Source organism: Neopsephotus bourkii, unplaced genomic scaffold (assembly GCF_033783945.1).
Source record: "Neopsephotus bourkii isolate Nb327-2 ecotype Australia unplaced genomic scaffold, CSIRO-AGI_Nbou_v1 NB_1638, whole genome shotgun sequence".
In the NCBI taxonomy this organism is placed as follows: domain Eukaryota; kingdom Metazoa; phylum Chordata; class Aves; order Psittaciformes; family Psittacidae; genus Neopsephotus; species Neopsephotus bourkii.
Genome location: NW_026902113.1, coordinates 5,978,110 through 6,000,538, shown reverse-complemented (window position 1 = coordinate 6,000,538; position 22,429 = coordinate 5,978,110). Strand labels below are relative to the sequence as shown.

Genomic DNA, 22,429 nt, shown 5'->3' with positions numbered 1-22,429 from the left:
ACCAGAAAATCATTGTTGAGAAAGTCTCCAACTTTTGGTTATGCTCAGCACGGCCGAGTAATAGGACTTGTTTTTATGAAAAAATTAACAAAACTGTTAAGTCCCAATTTAGACATGCGTATGACAATGTATGTTTTAAAGTATATCCTGTTTAAAACTACAGTATCTCACACTAGGTTCACTGTTAAAGGCCTAAAATACTGTATTACTGAGTCAAAGACATTTATAAAGTATAAATGTAATACTCTTGGTGAGCACTGTACTACTGCATTGTGGAAATGTAATCTTTTCCCATTTCTCAGAAGTCACAATTATTTTCCACTAATCATTAATCAGCCCATTAATTCACCTTTGCACAAACCAGAAATATTTCTCAAAGGGATGTGGGCAAGTACATCATCTAATCTTTTAATATTCAGAATATTTTCCACTTACAACTGAGCATAAGAAAAGCAATTTAATGCAAATTTAGTTCACAGAGGAAAATAACGAAGAGTGAAACAGTATCATGTGGCACAGTGTAACAGAGCTTGTGTATTCTCAAAAGACTGTCAAAAGTTTCCAAAGATACATTCTACAGTGAAATAGTTCAGCCTATTTTCACACAGGCAGACTTTTTCCTGGTCTTCTAAACACAAAATGTAAAATATTGAAATCGCAGTTTGCTGAAACACTGGCGTTACTTGTCACAAATAGAAGTGCAGAGATGATCAAAAAATTAAAAAACTTGATTGTATCTGTTATCCAAATGATAGAGATACTCTAACAATGCAAATAAAATAATGAATACGTAATAAATGCCTACTGCTGTAGTTTCTATGTATTTAATTACCATTGCATTTCAGCGAGTGCTGTTGTCTGCATCATTCTATCCAACAAAGGAAGGATGTCCCATTGAACAGACTGGTTAATGCTCTGGGGCAACAGATGTCTACTGGAACTGCAGGAGACCAGCAACTGGTGGCCTGCCCATCTTCTGAAAACTTTCAATAGACTCATGCATATGTTCACACAATAGGGCATGTGGTAGAAATGCAAACCTCTTTTTAACCCTTTTATATGCTCTCTTTCCCTACCAACTCATATATGAAGGTCTTTGTTTTGTTTGGGTTTTGTTTTTTTTTTTCTTTACAGGATTCTTGGAACACAGGCTCCTGGAGTATACAGTGTTTGTCCTTCAGCCTAACATCTGAACTCAAAATATAAAGCAGATTAGAAAGTTTAGAAAAATAGCCAGGCTAGATCTGACACGCTTAAGAACAGCTTTCAAAGCACAAAATATTTGACTGGAACATGTTCCTACCCAACAGCATCCTCATGCTCTATTTTGCAGTACAGTATCTTCAGATAGCCTGCAATGGAGCTCTTCCTATTTTCACAGACACTGGAGATTGCACACATTGTATGGTATCATGTAAAAGACGTTTGATTTTTTTTTAAAAAGCTTTTTCTACCAGTCACAAATTAATGTAAGCAATAGCTCATTTGCAGAAACGGGTAAATACTTATAACTTAAAGTTGAAACCTCCCTTTCTCCTGAGGGGACTTTAGGAGAATTTGTTCTGTTGACGGCTATTGCCTACCATATTCAAATTCTGGGAAATACACCCCTACCGATGCTTTTGAAAGTTCCTCAATAGAACACACCAGGTGAGTTCAGTGCTCTTTAATATACTTAAGTCTTCAGGCAAAACTGGTTTACTTTCCCTCTTTTTCCAACAGACACCTGAAGTGTGCAAATCTCAGCCGACACACACACTAGCTACGCTGTCCAAATGCAAACCGGTATGCTGAAACACCAGAAAGGTGAAATGTCCCATTTCTGCAGAGAGAAGCCCATATACTTACGTTCGCTGGAAAACACACAGACATTGGTTTCTTGTAGCTGTTCCAGAAGCAACTCCTTAACACGATTTCAGCTGCAGACTTCAGGCAAGTGAGCAGAACAATGAATGGACGAACAGATGGACCCACGATGTCTTTGCTTAACCTATTACTGAGCGGATGCGGAGCCAATCACAATCCGCAGAGCTCACAATTAGTTGGCTGGGCAGATGCAAGGCAACCTCCCCACCCTGCATCAGGTTCGGAGGTTTCTAAGATAAGCAAGTTGATGTCATTCTCAGGGTCTGCCCCGGGCAGCATGTGTATTAACGAGGGGTGTGCAGCAACAATAGGCCATACAAAAGAGACTAGCAGGCAGCTGCTGTATGAGAGCCAGAGTCATTAGGGAGCAGGCTGCCAACAAGAAACACCTGGCTTGGGCAGACTTCAGCTTCTCCTCATTGTTTCTAATTCATGAAACAAAGAAAGGAATTATTTTTGAGTAGTAAAACTTGTGAGTTTGTATTAAAATATATCAGTCTTACGTTCTTTGTAAGGAAAAATATGAAAGAGAAAGAAATCTATTGGCAGCTATTGTAGTTCCCTTTTCTTGCTAGCAAAATTAATCTTACTGGTATAAAGTGTGAGGAGGTATGAAAGGAGCCCACACTAAACACTGAAATGTATTCAGAAACTGCTTTCTGAATCTACGGACACTTTTGTACATCAGTCAATAAATGTAATAAACTTGCATTTATACACAACCCTAACAGAGTACTTCTGGGTAATTTCAATGGAAGGTGAAACTGATTAAAGTAAACCCACATAGTATTAGTATGAGGAATAATGGATATTTTTAAGTAGCGGCATTGAAACATTAGGGCATTTAACAGAAAGGAACTACGAACCACCCTTTTGTCACTCATATTTATTTGCAAAGAACTTCTTTCCCTTTTATTTCACAGATCTTTTCTAGATGCCAAGATCTTCCTATCTTTGCAATGATGAAATATTTGAACAAAAGTCAGGAGCTAGGCCACATACAGCTTTTTACTGTTTTTATTTTTAAGTAAACCACAAGGAAACACAGACTTCAGCCCACACCTCCCCTTCCTGCCCACTATTTCTAATACCACCAAGCCCTGCAACACACACATTTACTGATATAACAGCAGCAATGATCAAAAAAAGTGGAACAACGTGGACTTTCAAATAAAAGTTGCCCCTGCTGGTAGCTTCAGTGAAGACAGCTCAGTACAGAGGAGGAGGGGATTCTGTATTTGCAGTTTTCATCTAAATGACTACTAAAGCGTATTCACTGAACTTCAGCATCACTACATGACCAGAAGCAATACTGAGAACCACAGAGGCAGTTGTCCTCCTCTGCTTGGCAGGACAGGCAATCTGCTGGGAAATGTAGACAGTGATTTCAAAGAGGAAAAGAATATGGACAGGTTTGTTGGAACTGTTTTGAATAATTTCCCAAGCTTTATGTGGATATTAAAGCGATTCAACATAGTAAATGAAATCACGTACCATCATGTTGTTATACTGATGCATTTATCATGTGCCCAGATATTAAACTGCAAAGCAGAAACCCCAATTGTAGTTTCTCAGCACTGTCCATTAAACACCCCTCAGAACAACTACTAACACCACTATTTTGGAGCTTTGAAGTCGGAGGCAGGAAGAGTCTCCTCACTAATTTCTGCCACTGTGAGCACAAAGAGTGAGAGAAAGCTACCCATGAGCACAGTGGGATGCCTGATCTCCAGCACTGGATTAAGCCTCTTTGCAAACAGAAAATAAAAGCAGTGATCTGAAAAAGCTAATCAGTCCCTGCTGTGGTATTTAGACTACCTCAGTTGCTGGTATTGGATAATGTTAAGCATATTAAAACTTCTGTAGGCAAAATAGGAAGCCAGTCCAGTTCACCTACGTCCAAGAACTGCCCTCAAATGCAGTCAGGATCACTTGGCTCGTCATTAGTTGAGTATCCCCCAGATTAGAGCCAGGTACTTTTTTAGCAATACAAGAAATGTTTGTTTTGCAGAGGACATATATGATATGCTTTATGTGCATCTGTCACAAATTGAGAACACCATAGCACAAAAGTGATGTACTTAGGTCCCTACAAGCACAACTACGGCAAGCGTATCTGGCTTAAAAATCTGCCTTAAAAATAAGGCTATAAGAAGTTTACTTGAGAAGACCTGCCCCCTCAATGTCTTCTACAGTAACAATAAGAATATCTCACCCCTCCAAACAAGTCTCCATACTCCAAGAGCATGTATTCAGGGAACCAGGCTTGAACTTCAGTTGCTGGTTATTGTGTCCCACTGTAGCACAATGACCAAGGCCAGAACAGATACAGTCTGGAGACTTAAGTTATATTGTCTAATTTATAGAAAATATTCTAACAAGCTGTAGTTGCATGAATTAAGAAGACATTTTCTAATTCTACCTTGTGCAAAATGTCAGTTACTTAAACCACATGCTTGTTCTGGAAGCATCTTCTCAGCTCTTCCCTAAAAGAAGCTGCACTGCCCAAGGTTTACAAGGTGTCAGACTGTCCTATTAAATCATGCTTGTGATGACAGAAAAGCATTTGTACTAAGATTTAACCAGTGCATGAGGCTTTCTTCTGGGATTGATGAGCTCAGCAAAGGAACCTCAGTAAGAAACACTGGCTCTCCATCACACCTGTGAGAGCCTATGACTTGTCACTAGAATGGACACAGTACAAACGAACAAACTAAATTCTACTTCTTCTGCAGAAACCTCCAAATCCAATAACTCGGCTAGTTCAGCAATCTGCTATTACCATATCTCAAACACAGTGAATCATCAGTCACCAAAGTACAGCAAAAGTAACAGCTCTTCAAATTTATGGTCTTGCAAGATAAGCTACAAAAACCTGGTTCTGAGTCTCTTAAGAGACTGGACGCTGTGTTCGGTGCTCATCAGGTCCCTAATGCCACTTGATTAAACGACAGGCCAGCACAAAAACTTGAAATGGCTGGAGCTCACGGATTCCATGGGGGAAGGAGATTTCCAAATGGCACACAGCAAGGTGATGGAATGCTGTAGAGAAACAGGGACATGGGTGAACCTCTCAGCTGGGTGAGGGGTGGGAACAGCAGCATCCCTCTTCCCATTGCACAGTTTGTATAAAAAGCACATATGGAGGATCAGAAAGCCAAAAGGAGAGACAGCTGGGAAATTCGGGCAGTGTAGGCTGAAGATATTAGGAAAGCACTACTACAAGGGTTAAAACCCCACCCTAAAAAAGAGCTGCTAGTTCCAGCCAACTCTTCTTGTTTCAAACAAAGCCTTATTTAAAAAGAAATCATTTTATGCACGCATACAAAAAATGGTCAATCTGTAACTCAAGTGGTATTATTGCAGATAACGACAACCTGTGCCACTGAAGTATTTAATTATCTTTTATTGCAGAACTTTATGTTAAGCCTCCAGTAATAAACGATGTATTTGCAAGAACACACTGCACAAGCTAAATCAATCACATACCACTGCATTTATGAAATAGAAATGAACATTGTATGCTACAGACAAATCTCACTGATGTGGCACTGCAAAATATCCTACATTCAATGTTGGACTTGGGAGCTGAAAGGGAGGTGCTTATCTTTAATATTAGGAAGTGACAATACAACAGAAATCCTTCTTTTTCAGTTAGTACGTTAAGAGATGCAAACTATTTTAAGAACACTTTGAAACAAGTTTACTTAGTTTTGAGGAATAACTGGTGCTCTAGACTATATCTAGACAGCCATAAAAACAAAACCCCACCACCACTCTACAGCTGTAGAGAACAGTGAATTAAAGAACCAGTAAAAAGTACCTAGAATTCCTTAAAAAATAGCACTGTGGTAAAGATCAGTAACTCATTGCCTAGAAGAATAACTAGCCTTAAAAAAAAAAACATATTTTAAAAGGATCAACTATATTTTCAAATGCAAAGTAATTTCTCTGTAGAAAAATATACGCTTTCAAATGCACTGAAACAAAGCAGTGAAGAGCTCTGTCACTCTTTCAAAGACTCACTTCTCTGTGATCATCCTTATAATTTAAAAAAGCAGAGCTGCATTTTCCAGCAGACCATCATCTTAAAAGGTTAGAATGTCTACAGTTTCTAGTATAATCCTGTTAGATCACTACTGACTGCAAGCAAGACTTGAGCGAACAGTTGCAACATTTATCATGTCATCCTCTAATAAGTTTTGAAGAGGAAAACCCCAAGTTTTATCGTAAGCAGTGATTACTTTTTTGCTAACCATGGGTATAAATGGATCCAGTCCTTCCCTGTCTGTGGGTAGACAAAGGCCACGACCATGAGCTGTTCATCATGAAATGACAAAGTGCCTGCCTGCAGCTGCATCTAACTGCACAGTCTGCCTAAATTACGAGCCCAACAAGCTTGAGCCATACCAGACAAGCAAAGAGAAAGCATAAAGCAGCATTCTGTAAGAGCAAAGCCACTCGCATTACTCGTCATTACCACACAGAGAAACAGCTCCAGAAATGCGATTTTCTGAAGCAAAGACTTCATTTTGAAAGTAAATAGTTTTGACCAGTCAGTCTTGCCTCTGTGCCTGGTAAAATCTTGGAGCAGATTCTCCTGGAAGGCATGCTAAGGCACATGAAAAACAGCAAGGTGCTTGGGGACAGCCAGCATGGCTTCACCAAGGGGAAATCCTGCCTGACCAATTTGGTGGCCTTCTATGATGGGCCTACAGAACTGATGGACAGGGGTAGAGCAGTTGATGTCATCTACCTGGATTTGTGCAAAGTGTTAAGACACTGCCCTGCATGACATCCTTGTCCCTAAATTGCAGAGATGTCAATTTGATGGATGGACCACTCGGTGGATAGAGAGCTAGCTGGATGGTCACATGCAAAGAGTTGTGCTCAATGGCTCAATGTCCAGCTGGAGACTAGTTACGAGTGGTGTCCCTCAGGGATCAGTGTTGGGACCGGTCTTGATCAACATCTTTGTCACTGACATGGACAGTGGGATTGAGGGCACCCTCAGCAAGTTTGCCGATGACACCAAGCTGTGTGGTTCGGTTGATATGCTGGAGGGAAGGAATGCCATCCAGAGGGACCTTGACACGCCTGTGAGGTGGGCTGATGCCAACCTTATGAAGTTTAACCATGATAAGTGCAAGGCCCTACACGTGGGCTGGGTCTGAGCAATCCCAGGCACAGCTACAGGTTGGGCAGAGAAGAGATTCAGAGCAGCCCTGTGGAGAAGGACTTGGGGGAGTTGGTCGATGAGAAAGTGAATGTGAGCTGGCTTCAGTGTGCACTTGCATCCCAGAAAGCCAACCATATCCTGGGCTGCATCAAAAGCAGTGTGACCGGCAGGTTAAAGGAGGTGATCCTGCCCCTCTTCTCTGCTCTCGTGAGACTTCACTTGGAGTATTGTGTGCAGTTCTGGTGTCCTCAACATAAAAAGGACATGGAACTGTTGGAACAAGTCCAGAGGAGGGCCACGAGGATGATCAGGGGACTGGAGCACCTCCCATATGAAGATAGGCTGAGAAAGTTGGGGCTGTTCAGCCTGGAGAAGAGCAGGCTGTGTTGAGACCTCATAGCAGCCTTCCAGTATCTGAAGGGGGCTTATAAGGATGTTGGGGAGGGACTCTTCATTAGGGACTGTAGTGATAGGACAAGGGGTAATGGGCTCAAACTTAAACAGGGGAAGTTTAGATTGGATATAAGGAGGAAGTTCTTTACTGTGAGGGTGGTGAGGCACCGGGAAGGGTTGCCCAGGGAGGTTGTGAATGCTCCATCCCTGGTGGTGTTCAAGCCCTCGTTGGACAGAGCCTTCAGTGGCAAGGTGTAGTGGGAGGTGTCTCATCCTATGGCAGAGAGGTTGGAACTAGATGATCTTAAGGTCCTGACCAACCCTATTATATGACTCCATGATCAGGAGACAAAATAAGAACATACTATGTTTACCTAAGAGGATAATGAAAAACTAGTTGCCAGAGCACCATAATTTCCAATATCCATTTGTTGTGGTTTAAACCCAGCCAGCCAGCTCATTCACTCACTCCCCCCCCCTTTTGCCTTCCCCCTACTCCTGGAGGGAGAGAGAGGAGAGCTGAAAAGAATGCAACTCCCACAGGTTGAGATAAGAACAGTTTAGTAACTAAGGTATAACACAAATCACTACTGCTACCACCAATAATAATAATGATAAGGGAAATAACAAGGGAAGAAAATACAACACCTCAGCACCAGCTAACCGATAACTCGCCCCACCCTGCCCAACCAAGCACCAACCGATACCTCCTCCAACGCCGCAGTGCCTAGCCCTTCTGGGTAACTCCCAGTTACATCCCAGGGCATGACGTGCTTTGGTATGGAATACCTCTTTGGTCAGTTTGGGTCAGGTGTCCTGTCTCTGCTTCCTCCAAGCTTCCCCTCCTCCCTGGCAGAGCATGAGGCTCAGAAAAGTCCTTGGCCAGACCAAACATTTGAGTGGTAACTAAAAACATCGGTGTTATCAGCTCTGTTCCCAGGCCGAAAGTCAAAACCACAGCGCTGCACCAGCTACCAAGAACGAGAAAAAATGACTGCTACTGCTGAACCCAGGACACCATTGGAGGCATGGATCCCTAGGTAATGCTCCTTCCACAGTTCAACATAATCACTGAGGCTGGAAGAGAGGTCATCTGGTTCAACTCCCCTGCAGGGCCACTTAGAGCCAGTTGCCCAGGCCTCTGTCCAGAGAGCGTATGAGTACCTCTAAGCACTGAGGCTCTGCAACATCCCTGGGCAACCCATGCCAGTGCTTGCTCACCCTCACAGTTAAAATGTCTTTCCTGATGTTCACATTTCTGGTTTCAGACTGTGCCCACTGCTTTTGGTCCTGTCCCAGGGTGTCACTGAAAAGAGCCTGGTTCTGCCCGTTTTATACTCTCCCTCCAGGTATTTATACACATTGGTAAGATTCCACTTATCCTTCTCTCCTCCAGGCTGAACAGTCCCATCTCTCTCAGCCTTTCTGCATAGGAGAGATGCTCCAGTCCCTTATCATCTCTGTGGCCCTCTGTTAGACTCTCTCCAGCATGCCTAGGTCTGTCGCGCTGGAGAGCCCAGCACTTGTCACAGCACTCCAGGGGTGTCCCACTATTGCTGAGCAGAGGAGAAGGATCACCCCCCTGACCTGCTGCACCACCCTTCCTAACTCAGCCCAAGACACCACCAGTCTTCTCTGTCACAAGGACAGAGACTCAAGGATTTTCCCATCTTTAAGTGGATGCTCCAACTCCAGAATGGTTAAAACCTGGCGCAAACATATAAGTCACTATAACCATACCTGCACCAGTACACCAGGGCATATGCACACAGATGGCAGGATCACAAAAGTCTTGTTTCCAAGGATGGTAAATCACATGATTCTTGGGTTTTTTTGGGAACAGATGTCTGTGATCCCTGCATCCAAAGTCAGGGAAACGTTTTCCTTTGCCAGGGCATAAGCAACGTGACCATTTCCACAGGTTGACCAGTTAAGGCTTGATTTTGCAATTAGGCCTGTGCTCTGATACTGCCATGTGTAAGACTCACACCATTCTGTGAGTCTCCTTTTAGGGCCGAGGCCTCAGTTACTGTTCCCTGTCTGAAAAAAAAAAATAGAATAAATTAATTAAAAATACAAATACAAGGGAAGAATACAACAGCTGCCACCAGCACTGAGAGATAGGTCTAGCGGTCTTTTTAGCTTTCTTTAAAACTGCACTTAATACAGTACCTTGTGTGTGTTTCTGCCCATTTGGGGGGTGCAAGAGCCTAAACCATTTGAAGTTATTAAGAAAATTACCCAAAATAAAAATCCTTAAAAAGAGAGGGAAAAAAAAAATGAATAAAATCACCAGCCACTGGTTTTCACATTCCAGTCCGTAGGCACCAAACGGTCTATCCTATTTTTACACACTTTGCCAAGGAAATTCAAGAAAATCCATCCTGCAGTTCAGCTACTTCAGTGCTGGGCTTTCCAGTTTTACTGGAAAGTTTTAAGGGGTCTGCAAGCCAGAAAACATAGAAACCCTCTGTCATACGCTAAGATGGCTGTTGAGCAACTGTTCTCATCCACACCAGGGCAGTGCGAACATGCTGCCAATCTGCGCAACAAATGGGGGAACGGTGTTTGCTTTAGAATTCCTGCTGGAGGGCACTCTGTTTAATTTCTTTCTTAATGTTATTGTTTATGAATTGAAGCAGAGACACCAAGATACAAAGCACTCTAGGAAAAGAAAGAGTTTCCAGCAATACATGTTCAATTTGATCTCTTCCCACTTCTAGAATGAGTCACGCTGTCTGGATGCTTTCTGAGCATGAAAATTTGAACTGTCTAATTAACTTTCCCTGTGACAATATTGGGTGGCCAGACAATGCCTACAACTGTACGAAGTGTACGCCGTCATGCTTAGCAAAGTACTTTTATTCAAATTTGTTCTGTCAGAAGAAAATCCTCTAACAAAACTAACACGGTTATGTGAAAGAAAAAAGTATTCTCTTCATTTAAATACAAATTTAAGAGACTTAGCTAGTCAACCTAACATCTTTTATCTGTGCCACAGACTATTATTAAGAGTTTGAAAGGCTTGTCAGAGGAAAATAGGCCTCTCAAACTGTCTAGCGACATGGCCAGGTTGTGTTTCAGGTCATGCTGCTGGCAACAGAGCTCCATAATCTCCAGGGTTCCTGGATGGAGTTCAAGGTGTTGGTTGGACTCTGTGTCGCCCTAAATGGCTTCATAGGGTTATGCTTGTTTGAAAGACAATTCCTGTGCCTGTACCACACGGCTGCAGTTGTCATTTTGGACTGGAGCCGTCTGCAAGAGAGCTGCCAGCAGCGGATTTTCCACAAGACTTTCAGCCTTGCCATTTACTCTCTACTGGGATGAAAGAGCCAGAAAATACATTAAGGTCCAGTTTTTTACCCAGATTTAGTAGGTTAAGAATCAGGGAAGAAAAGATGGTCATGCAGTGTGTCGAGACACACTTAGTGTAGGATTATTTATTAACTTTCTTGGAAAGCTTTTAATAGACCTGACAAGTAGCAGCAATAGCCAGATCTTACAGGAAGTGGGTTACTGTAGCTGCAAATCTAAGTTCAAAAATAAATAGAAAAAAAAAATAGCTACACAGAAGTCTCTTACTACTGGTCATTTAGGTAAGGCTTTCCTTCAGACTTACTAAACTCAGGAGATACCACCAGGAAGTCCCAAACTGTACTATGGACTGGCTTTGAAATCCTGGTATTTTGTAAGTTACTAAAACAGTTTGCTCACTGTTATTTAATAACCTTATATGTCAAAAAAGAGACAAACTGTTAGTGATTTCACATAATTTTTGTAGGTCTTCAGAATCCTGAAGTCATTCATCCTGAGCTCAGAAACTTGCAACTTTTAAAGTAGAAATCAGTATCACAAATCAGATTTCCTTACATTTAGTCTCCACTCCCTCAATATTTTTTCTTCTTTTTTCTTCTTAAGTTGGAAAGCCAACTAAATTTTAGTAACATGAGTACCTGTAGATTTCTTCATTAAGGTTAGTATTTCAAGCCCTTTTTGGTCCCCCAAGTTCACATTTTGCTTTTCAGAGTCCCACCTTGACATGAAGTTAGATCTGATGATGACAAATGCAAATGGGAAGGCTTCATTCAGAACTATTAACATGTAGAATAATTTAGTTTAGAAGGTATCTCCTGATATCAGCTAGTTCAACAAACCCCCAACTCGACACAGGGTCAACTACAGTAGGTTGCTCAGCACCTTTTCCAAGTCAGCTTCTAAGCAACCTTGCCAGGCACACATCCCAGTGTTTAAGTATCCTCATGGTGACATTTTTCTTCATCTCCAGCCAGAATATCTTCCTTGTAACTTGCGACTCCTGTCTCTTGTTTTTTTTTGCTCCATGCCTCTGAATACTTTGTTTTATCCACACCCTCACATTATGCAGCTGAAGACAGCATTAAGATCCCCCTTAGTCTTCTCTTAGTAAGCTGAGCAAACTCAGCTCTCCTAGTCTCTCCTTGCACATGATGTACTTCACCCCCCTGATCATCCTGGTAGCAGTGCACTTGACTTGCTCCATGAAGTCAGCATTTTTACCTGTCCTTTATAGACCAAAACTGGACAGAGTGTTTCAAATGCAATCTCACCAGTGCCAAAAAAGAGGCAAATGATCACTCTGCTTGATCTGCTTGCTGTGCTCTTGCTAACACAGCCTATTTGGCCTTATTACCTATTTTTGCAACATCATCTTGCACTTATCAAGGGATGAGGCTTTACTTTCCACAAAAGGATTCCATGTCAGCAGATGAACTAAACTCCATTTACAATGCCCACTGAAGGCATCTGTTTTCAGTCTGCCTGCTGTGAACATTCTCTCCCCAGAGCTCCCACAGGCATATCGGTGAGCGTATTCAAGCTGCAGATGAACAATTTAAACTGCTCACAGAAGTACATAGAGAACAGCAAGAAAAATCAGCCTTAAGGGGATGATGACGCTTGTTCTCATATTAATGAATTTGCCTACCTGAGGTCTCTCTTGTGACAGCTGTATATATCAAAAGGTAACAGATCTGTAACATACTAATGTCTGAAATGCAGCAAGGTGTCCTGTGTGAAATAGAGACTGCTACCACAGCCTCACAAAATGTTGGAGCTGCCAGTTTTATGAAACAAACTAGAGGGAAGACCATCACAAAATACTGAACAAAACTTTAAGGAGAGACTATGCATGGTATCAATACTACCAAAGCCAAAAAGCACTTATTTTGAGTCTTGAAAAAGACAGACTGTGTAATTCCACAATGCAAACACATACTAAATCTCTATGAAGATGTGTAGATTAATTCCTCCCAATTTATCAGGCAACGGTGGTTTACACTAAGTTTCACTTATAAACGATGGTCAATTCAGAGAAGGTGGCAGAGAGCTCACAAGAAATAAAGTCACCATATTGAATGAGTCCTGGTAATAAAAACTCCAGCTAGCAGGTACCACTACAACACATTTAAAAGCCGTGCAAGTCTTTTGCTGGAACCAGATGAAAGTCATATCAATGTATGCATGATACCAGATGTTATTTTATTCCACACGATGGCTACAATACAAAGCTATTAACACACAAGCAAACAAGTGGCCAGGGAAACAACAGCTGAAGCAGAAAACTGATTTAAATCTTTCAGCAATAAACACGGGCTGTAGCTCACATATTCCAAGAAACCCAGACTATAATCCCAACAGCAACAGTTCCAGAAACACTAACGAGCCCAACTCACAGCTCAGCAAGAGTTGCAAAAGCCCAGTTGGCAGCCCAGCAAGAATGGCAGCAGAAGCAGCTGCGACTCGTGAACCCAGGTGTACAGCCCTGGGCACTTGCACATCTCAGCTCTTCCCTAGCCAGAACAAACCATTTTCAGAGGTGGATCTGACATTACAAATAGTAGCTATTGGAATTATTCCTGAAGGAGAAATCATCTGACTATAAAGTGTAAAGGGCTTAGGGGATATGGCTGGACACTATGAGGCTCTCAGACCCTCCACTTATATGAAGTGGAGATCTTCACAAAGTGTTGACGGTCCTTACAAGAGAAATGTCCCTCATCAAGGACGGGGCCACGTGTTGATACTGGAAAGATTAAGTAAAATAACTCAGTGACTCAAACATTAGGTTTACAAATGATGAAGGATTGAAGAAACCTGTCAAGAGTCAGGGAACCAACTATAATGGTGACTAAGAAAGCACAGGTATGAAGATTTATAGATACCAGCTACTTACATTAACAGTTTGCAGAACAAAAGGAGACTAGGAAAGTAGCTTCTGTCAAAGGAAATGTAATCTGTTTCTTTTCCAGCCAATCTCTGCTAAACCACCAAATTTCATTAGTCCTAAGATAAAAGGTCTAAGTCACAGCACAACAGAAATTTCCAGCTCATCACAAAACTTCAAAGCCTGATGGGACTGATTCACTGATTTTGCAACTTAACACATTACTTTTTACAGCTCACAGGGGAGGAAATTCACACAAATGATCATTTAAGAACTATCATGACAGTTTTTGTCAGTTAGTAAAGGACTCAAGGATTTAAGACTCTTCCCAGTCTCTGAGATTTACCTACTTGCAGCAAGCAGACTGCTTTTCAGGTATTTGCAATAACCTGCATCACATTTACTGCTTAACACCTCCAGCTTCACTGACTTCCCCAATTTTCTGGCACTCCTCTGCAACTTTCAACCACCTCCCAATACATTCCTTTCATACCAAAAGAAATTACTGTATTTCTTCAATTGGGAGGACTATTAACATCCATTAAACTCTCCTGCACTCCCAACCATATAACGTCGTGCTTCACCTATACCAACTTCTTATTAAGTGTAATCCTTCCTTCTGAACATAGCTTTAGTTTCCCCACTATCTACCCTCTAGAAAACTATAACTTTAATACAGAATAAATTTTAAATACTGTGTATAATCTTGCAGAAGTTTTACGTATAGGACATATCTCGAAAGAACTCCGAACCAAATTGCTTTAGGCTAAAACAGAGGTATTTGGAGCTATATTTGTGATAGGGGCTTTCTACATTTAAAGGATGGCAGACTCTGGGATGGTCTAGCATTCTATTTTGCATCTATCTTACCCATACACACACACACACACGTATATGTGCACATATATACACATAAACAGGCATCTCACAGGGAGGAGGATGACGTATGTCAAGTTTTAAAGTGTTATACTGGTATCATAAATCAAGCAAATACAACCTTAAAACGGCGAGGCAGTCAAGAGAGGTAGTCTGACAGACGTTGCAAGGCAGCCTGGAACAATGATGAATCGTGCAGTTGCAGAGGGTGAGCTTCATTACTCCCCAGGGCAGACTTTGAAAAGGTCTTGTCCAGACCTTTCCAGTCAGGACAGCAAAAGTACAATTCTTAAAATTAAAGTACTCTTTCAAAACATTCTCATTCTGCAGCTATGATTCAAGAATGAATGGAGCTTGAATTTATCAAAAAGCTAAAGTAACTCCTTAACTGGGGAATACAATATCCTTGCAGAATGGTGAAGCTGGTGTCAAGTGTCAAGCCCAGCACCTCATACTAGGCAAAATACAATTTGGATTTTTGGTACTGCAAGCTCAGCCTTTTACATAAGAAACGTGATCTAACCTGAAGTAATCGATCCTGACAGGTAAAAGAGAAACGCCTTGTTCATCTAAGCAGAAAGCCCCAAGGTTATGAAAACCTCCATCAATTTCTGCTCACCACTAACCAACATGGGAAGAACATGCCTTCTGACAGAGCCTCAAGCTGCTACATAAAACCATTTAAAGATGCAAACCTTCACAGTGAAAAATCTCCTCTAACTCTGGAGAGCTACCTATTCCACAAGACATGCAGAGGAAAAAATATGGAGGGGAAAAAAAAACAAACAAAAAAAGGAGGAAGGATACATACACACACATAATGTGGGAGAAATGCCTCATAACTACCAGGAACGCAATTATGAGCAGATTACAATTGATTTTCTATCTATGCTAACTGGAAATGACTACAGTTTGAGACCAGGAGGTAAGAAAAATGACTGCTTCTTGTTACACATCTCACATCTGCTTTTGTTGTATCCAACCTTTAACATATAATTTAGTAACTAAAATGAAGTGTCAATTCTTTCAAGCATAAAAATATGGGTTTGTTCAATTAATGGGCTTCTTGCTTCAAACATATGGTAGAAGCAGTACACTTATTGTAAATATTTAGTAAGCTTGAAGACAGGAGACATTTTAAACATAACTATACATATGTAACAAGAGATACAAAGCACCACTATACAGTAACTTCAGGCTGAAGTCAGAAATATTTCAGTCTCTTGATAGAAACAACTTGCTGCAGAATTTCTTTTTCTTACTTCATGTACAGTTTTCGGTACCACAAGACAAAATCCAAAGCATTAATTACTTTGATCACTAATAAGGCCACTGGCTAGCTGCCATGGCAACAAACACTGAATGATGAAATATCTCTTGAATAACTTAAGAAAACCCAACACTTATCTGTGACTTCCTAGCTACATGTGAGACACTGCTTCACAGAACAGCAAAAGCAGCAGAATAGTGTTTACAGGACAGGAAAAAGAGGAGGCTTACACCATAACCTTACACACCATGCATTTTCTAACCTTCCTCTTCATTATTATAACCCCTTCCTACTCTTTCTTACTACTGCCATTCTCTTTCAAGCACTTCTGTTCTCAAGAATTATTTAAAATACAAACTACAAAGAGATCCATGACTGAAACCTCTTTTAATTAAAAAGTGAAACCAGCAAAAAAACCCTACACAGGCCTGAAATGTTCAAGGGCAGATTTGGTTTTTGTTTGCTTGTTTTTAAATTAATGGTTCAAGCCAGAAGTTATGGATCTGATACAGAAAATACCAAAACAGATTTTATGACTCCTGTAATGAAAGAAGTCAAAGTAAATCATACATCTCCTTCATACTGAACATGGAATTGCTTAGCTACAGGCATTTCTGAGTACAACAAAAACTGACCTGAGCCAAGCAAGTTCCTTGTTTCACCTCCTGCTGACTTCAAACTGTCCTTTTCCAGCTTGCTTAAACACTATTTTCAACTTCACATAGGATGTATAAGATTTCACAGAAGAAAATCTCATAAGGCTTTCAACTTACCTATATAAAATTGAACAGTAAACAGTCTTCATCAAATATTGAACGGAATCTCCAATCTCTTCAAATCTCAACTGCAAGCCTAGGTTTTCTTCAAAAGATTAAACAGCTCTGGAATACCACTAATGTTTTTAAAGGTTGGTACAACCCAGAGAATCAGGCAGTGAAATCACTCCATTGGACTGTGCTCAGCTCAGCAGTCAGCCTGAAATGCACAATCTACACAGATGAGTCAAGTCTGGATAATTCCTTCATGCTCTGTCAGGTTGAGAGTATGAGGTTTGTTTTTAAATTGCATGCCTTCAATAAACTCCACTTCTCTTTGCATTTACCGTACAAGACAACATTTTTAAAGTGTGTTTTGATTTCCAGATGCCTAGAAATATGGTTAGTGGAGCTCTGGCTATCAGGACCTTATCAACAATAACTGCCTTTTGAAAAGAATCACAAACAGTAAAGATAATATTAAGACCACTAAGTTAATGCTGCCCTTTGGAAGTCCAGTGTAGTAATAAAGGTGTAATAATAACTGTTGGATTAAAACCATAAATGCAGGAAGGTTTGTGGAGAAACAAAATACTTTTAACTGGTTCAACTACCTCCATTAGGGAAAAAAAAAAAAGTTTCTGAATTCTCAACACTAGCTGATGTAATGAATAAAAAGAAGGGGGTGGGGAGAGAAAACACAAAAAACTTTCCCTATTTCCCTCAAATAGTCACAAATGTGCTTTAAGCTAACATAACAAATTCTCTATTCACTACAGTACATTCTGTTAAAGAGTAATGCTTCACTTGAACTATCACCAGACAGAAAGTGTAGTTCATTACGATTTATCTAACACGGTACTGTAAGAAGCAGTACCATGAACTCATTGGCTCACACCATGGGCAAATGCAAAGTGGTAAGCAGAAAACGGAAGACGAAGGACTCTGTCACTTAGAAAACTTAAATATACTTAAATAGTTTATTTTCTTTCCAGATCAAAAGACTATGCTACTGCTATTCTAAGTATACTGTTAACTGCATTAAGAGCCGCAATTATATCTCCGCTTTGCAAACACAGACCAAGAGGACAAGACAAAGTAAACAAGACATTTCAGTACTAAAGAAGTGTGGTCTGCTGTTCAGGGGGATGGATTTACTCAACCTAACTTCCAGCAACACCATAGCTTAAGGGCTATTTGACCCTACCAAAGCTACGGAAGCAGCCAGGCACAGGAGTGCCAGACAGGGCCACGGCCGGCTGCATGAGGTGCTGCACAAACACAGCCCAGCAGAGTCTCCTCCCCTGGGGGCATTATAAAATAACGTCACCGCTCCACAAATACAACCGTACATGCCTAGCGCTGTTACACAGTCATGCCTGCAGAGTCAGGTCCAAAACACACAGGTGGATGAAAATTAATTTTTAAGATAAATTGGAACTTAAAAGCCACAGCTAGATCTGAGAATGGTGCAGCCAACGCTTTGAGAGGTTTCTGCCTATTACGGTTTAGTTAAACAGCACAAGCTGCAACTTAACACAGCCGGTTCTCTCACCCAAAGTGAGAAGAACCAATCTACTATTCTCAGAGAATTCTTAAAAACAACCCAACAAAACCAACCCAAACCCAACCCAAATCCAGAAGTCAGAAGCAGGGTAACAGCGAGGTAGGTAGAATACCTGAAATAACTTTTAAATCCCTTTCCAGGTGCCCGGTACTCCGGGTGCGGGTGTCCCCCGGGACAGCGGCAGCTCCGGACAGTCGCGGTCGTGTCCCCGGGAGCAGCCCCGAGGGCAGGCCCGGGGCTGGGGTAGGCACGGCCGCTCCCGCCGGCTCGGCCCACGGCTCCCGCCGGGGTCGGCAGCGGCCAGCTCCAGGAAAACTTTCCGCAGGGCCGGGGCCGGCCGCGGGGCCTGCCGAGGAGCGGGGATGCCGGCGCCAGCCCCCTGGGGTGGCGGGGCAAGGATACGGGGCTGCCGCCTACCTCCCCGCGCAGCACCGGGCGGCAGCGGCTCCTCCCGGCCGCTCAGCGGCCTCCGCCGCCCCGGCGACCTCCGCCGGGCGACCTCGGGGAGGCGCCGGGGGCAGGGCCGGCACCACAGCCCCGTGTTGACACACGCGCCGGGTCGGCCCCAGCAATGGGCGGCGCCGGGGCGGAAGCGCGGAGCGGGCATTCCCCTCTCCGCCATCGTCGGGGGCAGCCGCGCATCCCACTCCGCCCCGTCCGGGGCCGGATCTTCCTCGGCCCTGCAGCCACCCACCTGCAGGCTGTCGGCAGCCGCATGCCGTGAGGAGGGCAGCCCGCCTAGCCGGCGTCACGGGCCGGAGTAGCGGTGGCAAGGTCGCCTTCACCTCGCCTGCTGCCGCGCCTCCTCCCGCCGCCCTCCTCATGCCCGCGGCGCTGCGAGGGGCGCTCCGTGCGGCTCTCAACCAGTCCGTCGGGCGCCTTGTCCGCCTCCCGCCGCGCTGCTAGGAGGCCGCGCTGCAGCTGCCGGGCGGCACCTGCTGCCGGGGCGCGACGGAGCCTGACAGAGGAACCGCCCGCCTCGGCGTTCGGCCCTGCGTGGTGAGGGCCCGGCCCGGCCCGGCCTGGGCAGCGGTCTGTAGTAGTGGGACACGGGTCAGCCTCCGTATCATGGGTTCCTGGCACAGGGAGAGAGGGCTGCCGTAGTAACACCCTTCCGAAATGCGCGCACGTTACCGTCCGCGGGGGGCTGAGCAGTGTGCCTAGCGTGGAGGAGGTCCTGCTACTGCCTTGAGGAGATCTGTGGGTGCTCGTGAACATTCGCTATTTAGCTCTCCCCACTCCCTACTGCCCCTGGCTTTGCAGATGGACAAAGGGAGGCTGGAGATCTTTCCGTCAAGGATTACAAACTATATCTGTGGTGGAGTTGGTAGAAACCTTAATTTCCGGCCCATGCTCTTAATTATGTTTTCACCCACCCCGCAGTTACTTTCATGCAGATGAAGGAACGTATCTCACACCATCCCACCCTGCCTTCTGTGCTCTTGCCGGGGCGGCTGGGCGCCAGGATGCTGGTTAGGAGATATGAATGAAACGCCGGCAGTGTGATCACGGCTGGCGGGCTGGTTGGGTGTATCCTGTGCAAGACTATATACAGCTATTGCTACTCGCAGACTGGATGTGTGTATGTATAGTTGTTGCTGGCTACTGTTCTATTACTGTACTGAAGTTTATACAAAGCTCTTCTAGTACCCAGCAGAAAATGTACAAAATTTCTGCATCTAGTCTATGCAGATCCTACACGAAAATATAATCCTGAAGGGCCACTTTTCAGAGTTTATTTTTACAACAAAATATGATAGTTTTGTCTGGACAAAAGGTTGTAGAGGAGCTCGGCTATACTGCTTTCCCATACATGTTTCAATAAACCTTTCCCCTTCGAGGTGACATAGTCTGTAAGGGCGATGACATTTTTTCTGTTCTCATTCAGTACAAGGTCTGTCAATTTTCTCAGTGTATTTCATCCCCATCTTGGTGCAAGAGGCTGGATTTCTCCTTTGGTTAGTTATTTAGCTGTGCAGAAGGAGTTTGAGACCTCTATTAAAAAAAATGCTTGTTCCCTCAGTCCCAGACATGCAGGTGTTGTTTGAGTCCAGAGACACAGAGTGGTGTCCAAATGTGACTATGAATATTAATTTAACAGAGGAAATCAGGGAAAGCAAGACTAAATAATCAGACACTTGCAGTGGTACTTTGCTGCTTATTGTGGCAGCCTTTGCTGGTGATGGAGGAGCATATGAGTCAGTTAAAAGCACTGCAGTGCTGGAGAAAATGGTTCTCAATTATCAGAATAAGAAATAACAGAATAATATGGAGTGAAATTGATTCTGAAACTACTTAAAGTCACAAGAGAATTTAACTTTTTTTTTCCTTAGTATACCAGAGTCCCAGCTAAGTTTGCCTAAAGGATCTTTTTGATCTAATCTCCTTTTCAGAAGAGATTGCAATTCTCTAAACCTATAGTGCCTTTGTAATTTATTACAATGTACTACTTACAAGCATGAGTTAAGTTTGCTCAAACATGAGGTTTACTAAAAATGAAGGAAGCTGCTTGATGTCACTGCACTGCACATTGGTGAAACCTCATTTCCTCTATTGCCTTAGGAAGCAAGTTGCTTCCCAATTAAAATACATGTTCAGTTGTCAGAATCCAGGATTTTTCTGTTCTGTGACCACAAACCCCAAATAAAGCAGTAGTACCTCGGAAAAGGGGTTGTAAGCATTAAAAGACTTATTTGCATAGGACAGTCAGGAGCTGGGGACTCATATGCCTCCATGACTTGCCCATCTCTTTTTTCCTCTGGGTTTGGTTCCCTATTGTATGTCCACAGTCTTTCCCACATCACCATTCTTCAGGTTTTGCTGAAACTCAGGATTTCCGTAGCTTCCCTGGGAGTTGTTGCACAACACTTTCCTGGTCAGTAAACGGAGGAAAAAGTTGTTGTTAATGAATGAGAAGACACTTGTGGGATTAATCATTACTTAAAAGCAAGACAAGGGAAAACAGGACCAGCTGGCCCATTCTGAAACCAGAACCTCCTTTATTTCCAGAATAAACTACAATGTAACAATTCAGAAGAGTAAGCGTTTATAAACAATGCTTTTTCTATAAAACTGGCCTCCCATACGTACTAACTCTCTTTACCTTTCTATCTTCCTTATGATGAATGTCTTGTGAAGTCAGACTTGCTTTAGCAGATTTGCATCACAGTTACCATTTTTTTTAATTAAAAAATACATGCTTATTTTCAAAATTTCTTTACTTTCTCAATTATATTGTGCATTTAATCTGCCATTTCTCCTCTCCCCTTACAAGCTACAGCTCTTTTCCATGATTTGAATGTTTTTTGCCTGTGACATAAAGAATGCCTCCTTTATTCTTGCAGTTGTCCAACGAGCTGGTCAGCCTCTCTAACTGAATCCACTCCTCACCCTCTTGGCCTGGGAAACCTGTGCTTTATGCCTCCAGACCACTTTTCAGATAACCTGTGCCCACAGCTTTCTTGATCCAGTTTGTGCTTGAGATTATCAGATATGCCAAAGCAGATAACTGATTTCAGCAGAGTATCATTATTAGTGCCTGTTACTTTTGTCTTTTTAAAGAGCTGCTGCTTCACTTTAAGGTCTTAAACATTAAGTCTACTTCTTGCTGGCTTTCTACTTTAGTCATTTGAGTACCTTTTGCAGGTAGACCCTTATCCTTTCCTTCCACTTAACCACAGTTATGGTCCCTGGGTCCAAACTGACATCCTTGAAACATCTACAAGATTTGTCAGTTCTTTGTTTAGCCTGGCATTATTTTCCCTTTACAGCCACCAGATTTTGTCCACTTGTGGTGCTTCTGCTGTTATTTGTGTAGAAAAGCCTACATACTTTATATGACAAAGCTGCTATGACAATGTACATTTTGTTAATTTGTGTTACCACAGTAACTGAGTCATGCAAAAATGTAGTGTTACATTGTTTGGTTTCGTACCTTGATATTCTAGTAAAAATCTAAAGACATAGTCTGTGTGGAGCTACTATGGAGCTGCAGCTTCACTAGGTAGGCAAATGTGCCTACAGGGTAGATATCAACAGCTGGTGGCAAAATGTGCTTACTAGGTAGGACCTAGGAATCTAAATCCAGTTCTGTTCAGTTCTGGGAGGAATTGCAGGCATGTTGCAGGAGGGGATTAGGATCCTGACAAATACGGAAGTGGTCTAAGAAATACTAGGCACAGGTTGGGGATACAAATTTAGCTGCTGAGGCTACGTACATGTAAAAATTTGCACAAATTTGGGACAAGGAACAATTGTTAAAAAACTAATCTTCCAGAAAGGAATCTGGAGTCTACTGTAAGTCACAAGCTGAATATGAGTC

The 22,429-nt window shown here is 42.6% G+C and overlaps 1 protein-coding gene and 1 long non-coding RNA gene across 4 annotated transcripts in view; both read right to left on the bottom strand.

Moving 5' to 3' along the window:
- LOC133223530 (uncharacterized) overlaps positions 1 to 8,264 on the bottom strand; it is a 77,731-nt gene extending 69,467 nt beyond the window's left edge. The window contains exon 1 of the long non-coding RNA XR_009728598.1: positions 8,228 to 8,264. This is a non-coding gene — a long non-coding RNA (uncharacterized LOC133223530). The remainder of the gene's footprint in view (positions 1 to 8,227) is intronic.
- The window catches only part of ZC3H12C (zinc finger CCCH-type containing 12C), a 42,463-nt gene extending 23,637 nt beyond the window's left edge, over positions 1 to 18,826 (bottom strand). The window contains exon 1 of one of the 3 annotated variants that reach the window (XM_061374300.1): positions 18,803 to 18,826. Coding sequence is in view for 1 of the 3 variants with exons in the window: in XM_061374298.1 (XP_061230282.1) it covers positions 1,849 to 1,872 (24 nt within the window). In the remaining 2 variants the exon portion in view is untranslated. Of the gene's footprint in view, positions 1 to 1,848; positions 2,215 to 18,220; positions 18,564 to 18,802 lie in introns of those variants that run through there. The other 2 variants (XM_061374299.1, XM_061374298.1) reach the window with 2 other exon arrangements.
- Positions 18,827 to 22,429: the final 3,603 nt, after the last annotated feature.